This window comes from Triticum aestivum, chromosome 3D, assembly GCF_018294505.1.
Source record: "Triticum aestivum cultivar Chinese Spring chromosome 3D, IWGSC CS RefSeq v2.1, whole genome shotgun sequence".
Taxonomy (NCBI): Eukaryota; Viridiplantae; Streptophyta; class Magnoliopsida; order Poales; family Poaceae; genus Triticum; species Triticum aestivum.
In genome coordinates, this window is record NC_057802.1 from 469,743,508 (window position 1) to 469,759,648 (window position 16,141).

The 16,141-nt window shown below is 44.0% G+C and overlaps 1 protein-coding gene and 1 non-coding gene across 5 annotated transcripts; one reads left to right on the forward strand and one right to left on the reverse strand.

Moving 5' to 3' along the window:
- Positions 1 to 3,763: 3,763 nt before the first annotated feature.
- On the forward strand, positions 3,764 to 3,960 carry LOC123081101 (U2 spliceosomal RNA). The gene has a single exon (XR_006438625.1). It is a non-coding gene; the product is annotated as a U2 spliceosomal RNA (small nuclear RNA).
- Positions 3,961 to 5,216: 1,256 nt separating this feature from the next.
- On the reverse strand, positions 5,217 to 10,010 carry LOC123079746 (transcription initiation factor TFIID subunit 12b). Of its 4 annotated transcripts, none has more exons than XR_006438104.1 (8): positions 9,373 to 10,010; positions 8,343 to 8,552; positions 7,378 to 7,878; positions 7,011 to 7,085; positions 6,806 to 6,884; positions 6,662 to 6,726; positions 5,998 to 6,209; positions 5,217 to 5,547 (listed from the first exon to the last, which is right to left on the reverse strand). XR_006438104.1 is itself a non-coding variant. In XM_044502545.1 (8 exons), exons 1-7 carry the CDS (start codon positions 9,895 to 9,897, stop codon positions 6,025 to 6,027), a joined length of 1,629 nt encoding a protein of 542 aa, XP_044358480.1. In that variant the 5' UTR covers positions 9,898 to 10,009; the 3' UTR covers positions 5,217 to 5,552; positions 5,998 to 6,024. The 4 variants fall into 4 exon arrangements, 2 of the variants coding, with proteins under 2 accessions (XP_044358480.1, XP_044358479.1); XR_006438105.1 differs by having other exon boundaries at positions 5,217 to 5,552; positions 9,373 to 10,009; XM_044502545.1 differs by having other exon boundaries at positions 5,217 to 5,552; positions 5,998 to 6,198; positions 9,373 to 10,009.
- Between the last annotated feature and the right edge of the window lie 6,131 nt (positions 10,011 to 16,141).

The window sequence follows — 16,141 nt, forward strand, 5'->3', positions numbered from 1 at the left end:
GGAAGGGGATAACTAGCACTACCCTAGCTGCCCCCCAAACAATTTTAACTAAAAAAATTCCCTGGATAGCCCATGAGATATTTTGAGCGGTGCCATGATAGTTTTGCTGGAATGCAGGGTGCGGAACTTACCTGGATAGCTAAAATTGTAAGATGCTGTTAAGGATGAGATGAGATGAGTAGGCAGATGAATCAACTTGAAAAACAAATACTTACCTGCTGCAATCCTTGCAAGAACCCAAAATATACAGGTTCATGCTGAGAGGATACTCCGGTAATATCTCCTTGAGTGCAAACCTCGGACAAAATGGATGGAACAAAGCAGAAATAATTGGATGCTACTGTATGACACGTTGATTCCCTTCCAAAATTGCCATTTCCAACTTGGCAACAGGAAATTCTACACGTTAAGACCATAACAGGTTTGTAATCCAATCTTCAGATGTTACCATCTCAAGAGAGAGCTCTCAGAGCATAAAATAATGAGTAGGCGATATGGACAGATATCACCAGAAAATTTATCCGGTACAGAGTGCGGCATTGGACGGACAGATTTGTATTGTGTTGTGTGTATACGGTCGAGTTAGGAGGATTTACTCGCACTGTTTGATTGTGTATACTTGCAGTCTACTAGTAGGTTCAAAGAGCGCATAATTTGTGCTTGTATGGTGCTCCAGCATTTCCAGCTATCTTAACAGAGATGTAACTTCAACTGCGAAGTGTGTTGTCGTCTGTCACCTTTGTTTTGCTCCTGAAGAACTTTTAGACGTGTCGAAAAATCAAAATCAAGTAAGAAGGCATCCATAGATTTGTGATTTGTCGAACTTGCGAGTTTTCTTGCGGCACGCGGAAATAGCATAGCAACAAGAACATGCAATTGCTCGTTGCAAACGATCCAGTTAGCTAGCAAATGTTCTATCTTTTCCTTCGATTTCGAGACAAGCATCCGGATTGGACAGGTGAACAAGCCGCCGTCGTTTCGTCCGCAGATGATCTATCCACTGTGCTTCAGTCCCTTTGAGTTAGACCGACCATTGATGAGTTGTATGTCCAACTAGAACCTGCACTGATAATTCCAACTTTTTCTTCAGACAATGACAATTCCAACTGATCAGACGCCAGAAGAATGATGCAACATCGTGATACAACAAGTCCAGGAAAGGATATATGCAAGAGCGGAAGCTTTTTGTTCTGTATACTAATTACGCGCACTTCCATATGGATTGTTATATCACAGTCACACCCCATCAGAGCGAAAGAACATATCATGTGGCGGTGATGGGACGGCCCATCAACGCTACGTGCTCGCTCGCTCGGTCGCCGCCCATGCTTCATTCGCTCAATCAACAGTTAACCGGTTGATGATGGATGACCATTGATCGATTGACTTATTGACCGACCACTCAAAAAACAAAAGATTGATTTCTTGACCATTGAATTTCCGAGGAAAATAAATCAAAGATTTTGAAAAAAGCTCACAAAATTGAATAAAATATTCATGAAGTTGAAAAAGGTTAATAAATGTGAATTTTTTTATGGATTTGAAAAAAGTTATAAATTCAAAAACAACTTCTTGAATTTGAAAGAAGTACGCCAATTTTTAAAAATTTCATGTATTTCAAAAAGTGCTTATTTTAGAAATGTTCATGATTTTAAAAAAGGTCATGAATCTGAACAATATTTGCGAATTTGATATTTTGTATTGATTTGAACTCTTTTGTGAATTCAAAAAACACAAACAAATTTGAATTTTTTGTGAAAATTTAAAATGAAACAAGAAATTGCACTTTTTTACAATATATATGCAAGAAATTGTGCTTTTCTATACTCAAGAATTATGTGCAAATCACTGCCATATGGCTTGGTACCGACAAAAGCAATATTGTAAATTTGTGTACGGCTGAAAAGCCGCCTTAAGTAGTTAAGTAATGAAATCTCTCAACCTTCCACAAAAGAAAGAGATTAATCACTACGACATACAATACAAACCAAATGATTTTCATTAGTTATAACGTATGTACGCTCAAATTTTATTTTACTTTTGCGAGAAGATACCGCACACTCAACAGAGTATATGACGTTCAGCCGTTCAAGAGTATGACGGTGGAATGGATGCATGCAACACAAGTCATCGTGTTGTTTAAACCGACAACAAGGTCCATTGGTTCGAGTACATGTTCAACTGTTCGAATGGCCGTGGGCACTCGACGTCGGTCCAGTGATGAAGTCGACCATATCCACCCGCCCACGGGGCAGCATCGCAAAGGGCGGAGACGGCCGCGGCCGAAGGAGCGAGCAATGACCATGGATGGCTCCTGGAAGCTTCGGAGTAGGACGAGACGGCAGGTTTGTGCGCTAGCGACTTGGAATTCAAGCCTCGTGTGACGACGGCCTGCTTGCGAGCTGCGGCTGAGTAGCACGCGATGCCTTTTCTTGAGTCCCCCTGCTCGACGCCCGCGTGCGTCGATATGACGACCTTTCACTAAATAGCGCGCAAAACGGGCCGACCCGTTAGCTGGCGTCGTATGTAAAACTTCAGTAATTAGGCAAAATTTACATTAACGCGTGGAGTCGAACTAACTACCTCCAGGCAGGAAACACCGTCGGGAGCCAGTTTGAGGTAGCAACCATGGTCAGCTTTATTGCAACGCCAAGGTATAAGTACTAACAAGTAATGGCACATCCGTTTTTTCCTTCAAAAATTTCAGTATTTCTTGAAAAAATGTGAACAATCTTTCTTAATAAATGCGAATAATTTTGAAAATGTGAATACATTTCAAAATTAGAACAAACCTTTATAACATGTTTCTTTTTCAGAAAAGTGAACAAAAACTGAAAAACATGCACAAAATTCTATATATGCTGAACAATTTTAAGTGTACATTAATTGTTTTTGTAATATAAACTGAATTTTTTTAATATACATTGAACATTTTTGTAATATTCACTTAGTAATTTTCGAATACACATTGAATATTTGTGTAAAATACGCTTAAAAAAATTCAAATACACAGTGAACATTTCTTAGTATTCATTGAAAAAAGTCTTAAAATATGATGAACATTTTTATAATGTACGGTGAACTTTTTTGTAATAATCATGAACATTTTATTAATGTATGATGAACATTTTTGTAATACATGATGAACATTTTTATATTGCATGGTGAACTTTATCGTAATATACGGTTAATATATGATGAAATTTTTTGTTATACACGGTGAACACACACAAATGAGAAGAAAAAACATAAAAGAAAATAAACGAAAAAGGAAAAGAATGAAAAGACAAAGGAACAAAAAAATCCAGAACAAAACCATCAAGAACTTGCAAAACATGGAAAAACCGAAGAAAAAAGCCACAGAATAAAAACGAAGAAAAAACCCGCAGGAAACATCGAAGGAAGCTGCAGCTAACGACTAACAGGCGAATCCCGTACGTGGGCCGGCCCAACCGAACGATCGCCTTAGCGAAGGCACGATCTTTTGATGCTAACGAGCGTGAAATAGGATCTGCCCCTTTTCTTCTCGTCACCCCTCCCGATCTGGGCCTGGGCTCCCCGTCCATCTTTCAGTCGGTCAGTTCAAGTCAAAGCCCATCGGGCTGCGGAAACAAAAGCCCACCCGCGGTTAGCTTCAGCGAACCCGGTGCGGGTGCGTGCGAGGAGCAGAGGTTGGTCGTTACGTTTAGTCCCACATCGCGCAGCGAGAGGGACTGAGGGGGTCGGCGAGGCTATAAGGAGGGGGTGGCGTGGGTTGCAACTCATACCTTTCTCGGCCTTTTGGCTAAGATCAAGTGTGGTATCTGTTCTTATCAGTTTAATATCTGATACGTGGGCTAAGTGCCCACAACGATATTAAATTTATTTTTTATGGGGGAGGGTCCATCATAGTGGCTTGCCACTGGGGCCCTCATGTGTCGCCCATGTGTTGCACTGCTGCCTAGGCCCGGCGCACCCCAACCAAATCAAAAGAAAAAACTTTGTAAGTTTGAGCCGTTTTTCTCTGGAGCTCACTTCAGAGCTGAAACGAACGCAAAGTTCTCTCCAATCCTTTTGCAGCAACCTCCATTTTCTCTCCTTGATGCTCCTCTCCTCTCTATAAACGACCGAGGCAACCTCTTAAAGCTTCCAGTAGTTTTGCTGGAATACAGGGTGCGAAGTTTACCTGGATAGCTGAAATTGTAAGCTGTTGTTAGGATGAGAAGAGTAGGCAGATGAATGATGAATCAACTTGAAAGAAAGATACTTACCTGCTGCAATCCTTGCAAGAACCCAAAAATATACAGGTTCAGGTTGAGAGGATACTCAGGTAATATCTCCTTGAGTGCAAACTTCGGACAAAATGGATGGAACAAAGCAGAGATAATTGGATACTACTCCCTCCGTTCCTAAATATTTGTCTTTTCAGAGATTTCAAATGGACTACCACATTCGGATGTATATAGACATGTTTTAGAGTGTAGATTCACTCATTTTGCTCCGTACGTAGTCACTTGTTAAAATCTCTAGAAAGACAAATATTTAAGAACGGAGGGAGTACTATATGACACTTCGGTTCCCTTCCAAAATTGCCATTTCCAACTTGGCAACAGGAAATTCTACACGTTCTTAAGACCATAGCAGTTTTGTAATCCAATCTTCAGATGTTACCATCTCAAGACAGAACTCTCAGAGCATAAAATAAATGAGTGGGCGACATAGACAGATATGATAAGAAAATTTATCCAGATTCCACCGGCTCCAGCCATCGGTTTGGAACTCAGGACCAGACAAGGCACTGCCCTAGCTGCATGATGAGCACAAACACAGGAGATGTGTAATCACAAGGGTTGATTGTAAATACACCCATGTAAGATTGGCTATCGGTTCAATCTTGAAGCCAGAAATGAATGTGCTTTTTAAATATGATTTGTTTCCTTTTCTCATAGTGAAACAAATAGCCGGCAGAGCTGAAGATGCCGCCATGTTTCCTCTTTTTTCTGTATAAAGTCGTGTGTACTACCGTGAGCTTTAGACCAACCTGCCATTGCTCAAGCTCTTGCAGCCACATAAATTCAGTAAACCATTTACCTCTAATATTTGCACAAACATATCTGTCTCACCTTACCACCCACCACTGGAAATGCAGCAACGAGGATTAATGCCCTGATAGCACACGGCAAGTTTGTAGTATATGCACAAGCTTGCCAATTTCCTTGCGGCACGCGGCAACAGCATAGCACACGAATATATATATGTATAGCCTCCATGTCTGCATAAAAGCATTCAAAACGGAAGAAGGGGCTGCCCCGTTTGCAAAACGTTATGTACAACGAACATGGGGAGCTACAAAGATTCATGGATAACAAGGTTACAGGCGACTCATGCAATTGCCCGTTGCAAATGACCCAGTCAGCTAGCAACTGTTTTTTTTTTCCTTCGACTTTGAGACAAGCAGCCGGTCTGGACAGGTAAACGATCGGCCATCGTTATGTCCGCAGATGCTCGTATATCCACTGTGCTTCCGTCCCTTGAGTTAGACCATTGGTGAGTTGTATGTCCTAGAGCCTGCACTGACAATTTCAACTGGTCAGACGCGAGCAGAATGATGCAACATCGTGTGATACAACAAGCACAAGAAAGAATATATGCAAGAGTGGAAGCTTTTTGCTGTGTGTGCTAATTATTTGAGATTGTAAGAACATGTTGATAATAGAAGGTCTTCACTGCACGATCATGCCAATATCACTACCACTGAATGCAACTCTACGTAGTCAGGGGTATTTGTTCAGACATGGATTAATCAATTATGCACCAATTGGTGGCATCTAGTAATATTCCAGATGTGACATAACGTGTGATTGCAGCAGAGATTTCCACGGTCATCCTACCAGAAGGCTCTCAATAGATTTTTATGATCCACATCTCCCAACCATTAAAGATTGTTCGGGCTTACCAGCAGTGTTAAAACAAGAATAAAAACAGGTTTATCTGCCGAAACAGTGGACTTGAAATTACCTTCCACCGAGGGGAACAGCACAGAGCTCAGAAACGAGGAACTTTTGACAGAGGACCCACTGTAGATGTTGCTGAAGGATCTGCAACCGGACCTCTTGTCTGATGGTTGGCAATTGAATTATTAGCAACTAATTTATTGCTTGCGCTTCTAACTCCAGCAGCGTCACACTCTGGCTGTTGGGGATCCACTACTGCCTTTACCTGTTGCAGTTCTACAATCCAGTCAACCTTTTGTTTGTGGATGTTAAAAGCAGAGGCGCAGATGCAAGTAGAAGCGATTACGAAGAAGGCACATTCATTTCAAAAAATACACCGCACACATTAAAGTTAATTTTTTTTTTCCATGTTAAAAGAGCAAAGACTATTTCAGTTTTCAGACATGACCACAAAATGAGCAGATTAACATAGTCAATGGAGGCTGAAACTCCATCAGGTACTAACTGTTTGTACTGTGTGAGAGACTACCGGCTTGTCAACTTCGAAATCTGGAAAAGCCCCAAACATACAGCAAATTTACTGAAATAGTCAGGACAGTGCCATGGCTAGTAGAGTTCAGTGGGATTTGTGCATAGCACAAATGCATACATACTGAATATAATGGGATAACAGCATCGTGGCGATTTCATATAGAACATAAGTAATGGCAAAATACCCTTCATCTTACATAATTTCTCTGTGGATGCTTGTCTTCCTTCGAAAAACCAGGAACTGTCAGATGCCAATTTCTCTCTGCGTGAAATCAATACTGAATATATAAGCACAAAAAATTGCTTGCACCACATGAAAGAGAGACAGAGAGAGAGCATACGTAAGTGCAGCAACACATCCTTGGCTTCCAGAACGGATGACTTCCTGTGCTTTGCCAGGGTACACGCAAATGCAGTCACCTAGTGACAAACCCAAGTCAGGCAAATCACAAGATTCTCCAGCAGATAATTATGACCAAAACCAGAAGAAAACACTACTATAACTCTGAATCAAATACGGGACGATCTACAAAGAATGAACAATACCGATTCAATGAAGTCATCAGCAATCTCTAAAACCAAATCTTCCACTTCTGGATCAAGTTTGCCGAGGGGATCCACCTGAAATAAGGATTTCAAATTCAAATACGGACCAGAGTACAGTCAGCCACAAACTGAACATGCATTTTTCCTGAAAACATTAATCACATCTCGCCAACGATATACTCCCTCCGTTCCAAAATAGATGACTCAACTTTGTACTAACTTTAGTACAAAGTTGGGTCATCTATCGTTCCAAAATAGATGACTCAACTTTGTACTAACTTTAGTACAAAGTTGGGTCATCTATTTTGGAACGGAGGGAGTATAAGTTAAAATGCATGTTCCCAGAAAAGGCGAAGCCGTTAATTACCTGTGCAACCAAGTCTTGTATTTTTCTCTTCCCAAGAAGTTGGTTAGTTCCTTCTGCTCCTTGACTTCCACTTCCACCAGCCATAGTCCCCCCTGACAAAGGCGTGCCCGGCTGCGATCCTGTCAAGTTTGCAGACTTCTGGGAGCCAGATGCTGACATCCTTGGAGATTGTTGCTGTTGCTGCTGCTGAAGCTGCTGCATAATGTGCTGCTGTTGCAACAACTGCTGGGCATTGAGATGCGGTGAATGCTGTTGTTGGGCTTGTGCAATCTGGTGTGGAGTCAGTCCTTTCTGAAGTTGTTGCATCAATAGCATCCTTTGCTGCTGCTGAATTTGATGTTGAGATGGCGAGGCCAAAGATGATTGCATTTGCTTCAACCACTGCTGCTGTTGTTGCGAAGGTGACATTTGCATCATCTGCCCATTCTGTGACACTCCAGGCAGTTGTGAGTTTAATCCTGTGATCGATGCTGTTCTCGACAAGCCTTGAGCAACTCCCTTCTGATAAATGGACCGATATCAAATTTAGGTTGTGGTCCTTGGCAAAAAGAAACTACCGCAAAACATGAAAGCCTTTGCAAAACCGAGACAAACAAGTGACTATGGCAGCATGCAACATGTGGATAGCAGATGAGATAAACCCTGGCTATGAGAACTCATACTCGTGTAACATGGAGCACAAAAAAACATGAGTAAGCACACACAATATCTCAACTTCTGTTTGGTTCATTCCTTGTGCCATAAGAATTTCATATTGCCCCGTAACACTGAATAAAATGCGGCAGAGATATTGGTTATTGCCTCGGACGATCTTCCAAGAACCTTTTGCTTAATCATAGCATCCAAACACTAGAACCACCACGAGGCCATGGACAGATATTACACCCAACATACTTGAGAAAAGAATGCAAGGGAACCCAAGATAATTACTTTCGCTTATACAGATCAAAAGTCATTAGAGGTACCTGCGGAGATAGTGCAGCTTGCTGCGACGCTTGCTGCGGCCTCATTTGGGCCTGGGCAAAGCGTTGTTGAGCATATGGAATAGTTCCATTTGGTCTCATCTGGTTCATCCCCAAAGTACCCATGACTCCCATGGATTGCATCCCTTGCAACGCTTGAGCTGCGTTGGCAGTATTAAATTGTGCACCTTGTACCATGCCTTTTTGCCTTGGCTGCAGTAACAGGAAAGGTTAGTTACACTGCAAGGCTTATAACCAGCTGCAGGTAGACAGCAAAGACAAGAGTTACAAAATACTAGTGTTAAAAAATGGAAGACCTTACTCTGGGGCTAGAAATTTGGTCTTTATTTATTTATGAGCATCTAGTCTTGAATTCTTACAAACATAACGACCAACATTTACTATTCGAATGAGTTGCCAGGAGATTCTAGGTGTAAACGAGATGTTCACTTTTATTTAATTTGCAATGCACCATCGCACCCAATAGGTGACATCCTTCCCTCTCTCCATGCCATGGGAGCAACAAATGACTTTAAACGAATTCAAAATTCCGGATCCATGAACCATTTATTTTTACCCCATCTGGACACCGATACAATCTTCAAAATACAACTTTGATTATTAGTTTCTATTATAATATGCTATCTATTTATCAAATACAACATGGTTGTGCATCGTGGTATTTTTGGAGGCAGATGCCGACGAGTACACTAAAAAGTTTTAACCAGACTCACATCACACGTAAATAGCTATATGATTTTCAATCCTATTCTTGCACATTTAATTTTATCCAGACATTTGGATGGATTACCTATAAGATGATAAAAAACTGCCTCCATGTATGAATGTTACACAAACACAAATGCAGCGATAAGAAAACAAGCAATGGCTAACCACAATTAATCGTGATCTTCCGAGAAAAAATGATTTATAATTAAAGGCGTAGTTTTCCCTCTTGTTAAAAGTGGCATTTATGCATGATAAGGCTAATGTGTGATATTCAGATCAATTATGCCCCAAACCCCAACTTCACCTGTGCCATCATTTGTGACTGGAGCCCGTAGTGTGCAGCAGAAGCCGCGCTGCCCTGCCCTTGCATCATCCCCAGCTGCCCCTGACCAAGCATTGCAGCGCGGGCCGCCAGCTGCTGCTGCTGCCCCAGCTGCGCTCCGCCACCTGAGAAGCTCATCTGCCCTCCGTACATCCTGGCCGTTGCCGCGGAGTATTGTGGAAGCTGGCTGACAGCGGCGAGGCGGGAAGCCGAACCCGAGCGCTGGATCTGGCCGTAGCCTCCGGCGCCGGCCACTGCCTGCGTGGGCGAAGGCGCCTGCAACTGCTGCGGACGAGGCGGGAAGTCCGCGGACCCTCCGCCCGCAGCTGCCGCGGCTGGATCGAGCTGCGGGGAGGAGATGACGGAGAGGTCGGAGACGGTGGGGGAGGGCGGGATTTGGGGGGACAGGAGGGAGTTAGGGTTGGAGTTTTGCGGGGCGGAGGCTGAGCCGCCGAGCTGGTCGGGCTGCGGCGAGGCGATGGCGGCCACGGACGGCGGATCCGCCATGGCGGGCGGGGTGTAGGGTTTCCGCGGGCGGCGGTGGCCGGAGACGACGCGGGGTGGACGGTCGCGTGGAGGGCCGGGGAGTAGGTGCCGGTCGTGTGGGACAGTTTGACGTGTGCGCGTAGTCTTTTCCTGATCGAGTCAGAAAGTATTTGGGTCACTGACAGGTTGGCCCACGCGATCGTTTTTCCTTTCAGAGCACCAGCCATACGCATGACACGCAAATCCATAGACGCTCACCGTCTTCCTTGGTGGTGTACCTTTAGTTATTTTTCGAGAAAGCAAGCGTGCGTGTATACCCTTTCTGTTTATGTTTCGGTGAAATGGCTTACCACACTTGCTGCTTAGAGCATTACTAGTAGAACTCTCAAACCCTCAAATCTTTAAAGCAGTTTTAAGAGTTGAGAAGTGCCACTTTTTAACACTTTTAAGGGTTGAAAAACAGGGGCAAATACTAGAACCCTTAAACTTAACCCTTAAACTGCTTTAAGGATTAGATTTGAGGGTTCTAGTCTTTGCCTCGACCCCAACCTTTAAATCTATCATTTGACATCTCATAATTTATGACAACAAGAACACAATCAACTTCCAAACAAACTACCAAATGACAATCATTGATGCATGGTTTAATAGTTTACATTACAAAATCATCATCTTCCTCCTCTCATCGGCACCATCACCAAAAAGTTGCACCTCGGCGCCATCTCCTAGACCACAAGCGGGCTCCATCAAGCATCTCCATCGGCACCGGTGGAGTCGTACACACCGCCATCACCACAACTACTCATCGGAGTGTCACCTCAAAAAGTAGAGGACGCAACACGGAACATCCTCTTCCTCTCTGCGATGTCCTCCTTGGTGTCCTTCCACCATTGCAATTGGTCTTGATCCATGTCCTTCTTGGACATCATAATGTGCTCTTTCTCTTCCACCATGAGTTCTTTCCATACCTTTGCCTCTTTGAGCTTGATCATCCTCTCCTCCAACTCGGCCGTGCGCTTTGCTTCTTCACGCTTTGCTTCAACTTGTGCAAGCTTGACCTCTTTCTTCTTCTCGGTGATAAGAAGTTTCGTCTCCAATGTCTTCGTTGTCAATTCCTCTCTTGCCTTCATCATGTGGTCCATCTTCTCCCTTAGGCTTGACGCCTCTTCTTCCATCTTCACCCTTAGCTTGCCCTTCTTGGTTCCCTCGGGCTTGCCCAAGTTCCTCTCCTCCTCATCTTCACTATCATCCATCCTTAGCATTCCCGACTTCTTGGGTGCGGTCTCTTGATCCCTCAACTTCCACTTGTCAAAGGTTTGAAGAATTGACCAAACATGCTTAAATGGGAATGGCTTGCCCTTGGAAGCGGCCATCTCCTTGTACCTCATGCCGGCAATTGTCTCCTATCAACCACACATAAATCACATAAGAACCCACCGATAGCATAGTGCACACACATAATCAAAATAGTGAAGAAATATGTACTCACATAGTCGCTCTCCACGGTTCCACTAGGTGGTGCATCCCTCACTTGGTCCATGGCCGCACTCCAACGAGCACAAGCGGGCTTGATCAACTCCCACCGGCCTTGAAGCGACCGGAAAGTGCGATGGATGAACCCACTATTCTTCGGCTTGATCCTACAATAGACGTCCTCGATCCTTTGCCAATACCGTTTACCGGTTTGATCGGTGCCGGTGGTTGCATCCATTCCCACAGCCGCCCAAGCACGAACCAAGAGGACATCTTCCGGCTCGGTGTAGTTTGTCGACCGCGCGTGTGGGCGGGAAGCGGCGGTGAATGCCTCCTCCCCTATCTCGGCCACCTCCTCCTCGTCATCCCCTTCATCCTCCTCATCTTCCTCCTTTTCCTCCAAGTCGTCACCAACCCTAAAGGGGTCTAGGGGCGGAGCTCCGAGGTCCACCTCCGCGTTTTGGAGGAGGTCCATGAACGAGGATGGGGTTGCCATTTCCTCGAACACCTCGTGCGCGGCGGGAGGAGGTTCGGCGACGGCGGCGGGCGGGGCCGCGGGCTTGTTCCGCTGCGCGGGCTTCTTCCGCGGCTTGGTCACGGCCGGGGACGAGCCGGCGACCTTGGAGGCCGCCCCTCGCGGCCCATGAGAGGCCGCCTTCGGCCGGCTCTTCTTGGTGGCCGGGGCGGGCGCCGGGGCGGTGACGGTGGCCGGGGCGGGAGCCAGGGAGGCGGCAGGAGGAGGTGCGAGGCCCGCCCGCCGCCGCTTGGCCCCGACGTGGGTCGCCGCCACCACGTCGGCCACAGTCGGGTGGGCGGGGGCGGGGGCGGGCGCCGGGGTGGGCGAGGCGGGTGGGGCGGGCGTGGCGGGCGGGGGTGCCGCGGCGGCGGGGCCCTCCATGGCCGGCGCGGCAGGAGGCGGCGGGAGGCGGCGGGAGGAGGAGGCCGGGAGGAGGAGGCAGTTGGCTCCCGCGCGAGAGAGGAGGAGAAGTGCGGGTTGGGGGAGATTTTCCTCTCAACCCCTACTTCTTCAGGTTGCAAAGTGGTTTGAGGGTTGGACCTTTAATTTTTTTTACGGGTTTGAGGGTTTAGAGGTTCTAGTCTACGGCGTTTTTTCAGCGAAAACTGTAAAAAAACGGTTATTTTTAGGGGTTTGAGGGTTTGAGGGCTCTACTAGTAATGCTCTTAGTACTCTTACTAGAAGTGAAAGTGCGCTTTGCTGTGTCGTTGAATTTCAGTAACCAATTGAGTGCAGTACACAACCATCAGGGAATTCGGAAATTTTGGATATTGTAATATATAATATATGTGAACTCTATGGAAAGAGTATAACTAAATTTGAGATCTGGTCTTTATTTAAAAGAAAAATACTCAGAAACCATCCATCTTGTTGTAACACTTGACATTCCAGGGATTTTCCCAGTAAGCTATTATATGCATATGTCCAATCACCGGAGATTCCATTAGTACAATTTTGATTCTGCGGAACACAAGAGGACCTGATCCCATGGATTTCATTGATCTTCACTGTGATTGCCGTTAAAGCGCAATGAGGAGCAGCAGGCAGATTCAAAGGCTTCAGTTGAGCGAGCAACAAGTTGTCCACCATGAGTGCATTAAAGCAGTAATTATGTACAGACAAACATTGGCAAGAAGTGTTCATGGAAGTATTAGCATTAGCATAAGAGATAACCGAGTGAACAATTGTGTGAGTTTTAATATGTGAACATTTCTTCATTTCCAGATGCGTAATATAAGGCACAAGACATAAAAAGATCTGAATGAGAGCTCACATTTGTTACCATGACTTGGAGGCATTTTAGAAGAAGTTCGATCTTTTGTCAGTTAACCCAACTAATAACTAGGCAAAATAGCTTCGGATTGTGACAAAAGAACATGAGTTCAACATTTTCAAAGTTACAGTGATCATAGAGTTCCAAGTTCAAGGATAGCATCGATTCTTCTACGAATTTGCAATATAGTAGCAAGAGATAAACAAAATTCTGATCGATTGGTAAAATGTTTTTGTTTTCCCAATCAGTCTGGTGGTTCACATAGGTTGTGCAGAGTGATTAACGCTTGCGAAAATATATAATAAATATTTTGAGCAAATATTAGAATTACTTTTGTAACCTAATATTACATGCTTATGTACATTATTTCAAAACTAACTGGACAAAAGAGAGCAAGTAGTATTCTAAAAATCCACAAGAACACAAGTAACTGAACGCTACCAGAAGCACACACACATGGACATTGTCAAGTGAATGGGGTAATATAAGAAAAAAATGTAGAATTACTGCAATTTCTAATTCTCCATCAGATAAACAGATCTTTAGTAACAAAATACAAAGCACGACGGGTCTTGCTACTACTACTGGTAAGGATTCAATTACGTAGTGCAATCCAAACTTTGTATTTATGCTCACATAGTGAAACCTCGTTCCTATTGTCAGTCATACCAGAATAACCATAATAAAAGAACTGCATTCCTTAGTAATGCTAATTCAGTACATCATCCGTAGCCAAACCAAAGTTGGTTAATTTAGTGTTCTAACTACTGAATGAAACAAAAAATATACAGTTAAGAAGTAGCGTAAAATATTTTAAGGTCATTGGAGAAAGATGCAGAAACAAAGACAGTGAAAAGAACATACTTTCTATTATGCAGTGAGATATATGTATCAAATTCATCTTCCATTGAGCATTTTTGTTATATGTTTAGCTCATGATGCACTCAGTTCGAAGAGTATCGAAATCCTTATTTCATGATGCAAAAGTATGCACCTGTAGGATCGAAAGTATGTATAGAGGGGGGTGATTAGACTACTTGACCAAATAAAACCTAACCTTTTCCTAATTTTAGTTGTAGGCAGATTTTAGCAATTCTAGCAAGTCAAGTATCCCCCTACACATGCAATTCTAAGAGTGTAGTAGCGAAAAGTAAAACATTGCACATGTAAGTAAAGGAGGGGTTTGGAGATTTCAAACGCAATGAAGAAACGATGATTTTTGGCGTGGTTCCGATAGGTAGTGCTATCGTACGTCCACGTTGATGGAGACTTCAACCCATGGAGGATAACGACTGCGCGAGTCCACAGAGGGCTCCACCCATGAAGGGTTCACGAAGAACCAACCTTATCTATTTCACCATGGCTTCCGTCCACGAAGGACTAGCCTCACTCGGGTAGATCTTTAGAAAGTAAGCGATCTCCTTGCCCTTACAAACTCCTTGGTTCAACTCCACACGATCTTGGAGGCTTCCAAGTGACACCTAACCAATCTAGGAGACACCACTCTCCAAAAGGTAATAGTTGTTGTGTTGGTGATGAACTCCTTGCTCTTGTGCTTCAAATGATAGTCTCCTCAACACTCAATCTCTCTCTCTCTCTCTCACATAGATTTGGCTTGGGTAGGAGAAGGATTGGAGTGGAAAGCAACTTGAAGAGGCTAGAAATCAAGGTTCAAATGGTAGGGATGGAATCTCTTGATCTGAACACATGAGCAGGTGGTTCTCTCTCAGAAAATGAATGGTGGAAGTTGTTTTTCGTTCTGATGGCTCTCTTAGAGAGTACGTGGTGGTGGAGGGGTATAAATAGGCAGCACCAAAAATCCAACCGTTACAAGCTTTTGACCAAACTCGGTGGGACCGGAGTGATAATCTCGGTGAGACCGACTAGTGCAAAAGACTTGACCGTTGGCATTTTCGGTGAGACCGATTATACCATCTCGGTGGGAGCGAAGTGTAAGGTGATACGTCTCCAACGTATCTATAATATTTGATTGTTCCATGCTGTAATATTATCATTTTTGGATGTTTTACAATCATTTTATATTATTTTTTGGGACTAACCTATTGACATAGTGCCCAGTGCCAGTTGCTGTTTTCTGCTTGTTTTTTACATCACAGGAAATCAATACCAAACGGAGTCCAAACGCAATGAAACTTTTTGTGGATTTTTTCTGGACCAGAAGACACATCTTGGGCCAAAGAAGTACCAGAGGGGTGCTCCGAGGGGAGCACAACCCACCAGGGCGCGCCTGGGGGCCCAGGCACGCCCAGGTGGGTTGTGCCCACCTCGGTGGCCTCCCGCACCGCCTCTTTGCTGCATTATTTATTTATTTATTTTATCTCACGTTCCCGCGTGATCTATTTATCCAATCTACTACTCCCTCTATCCTAAAATAAGTGACTCAACTTTGTATTAACTTTAGTACAAAGTTGAGTCACTTATTTTGAGACGGAGGAAGTACAATTTTACCTATCTTTTTACCCGTGAGGGATTGAACACCTCTCTTACGTCGGGTTGCAAGTATTTGTTCTTTGTGTGCAGGAGCTGTTTACGTGGTTCTCCTACTAGTTCGATAACCTTTGTCTCATCACTGAGGGAAATACCTACCATAGCTATGCTGCATCATCCCTTCCTCTTTGGGGAAATACCGACGTAGTTCAAGCCGCATCAAAAGGAATTTCTGGCGCCGTTGCCGGGGAGACATCATCCATCTTCCAGATTCCTAATCACAAATCTCATCTCCTTGTAATTTACATTATTTGCCATTTGCCTCTCGTTTTCCTCTCCCCCACTTCACAAAAAAATTCCATTTTATTCACCCTCTTTTTCGTTCGCCGTTTCCTCGTCAGATCTATCTTTTTTGCTTGTAATCATGAGTGATTTCGGTATGGCAGAAACAGATGATAGCCTAACTCCTAAAATTGGATGATCTGGCAATCTGGATGCTAAAACTTTTGTTTTGGGGTAAGGGAATGTTATACAAGAAGAGCGTATCCAAGAAT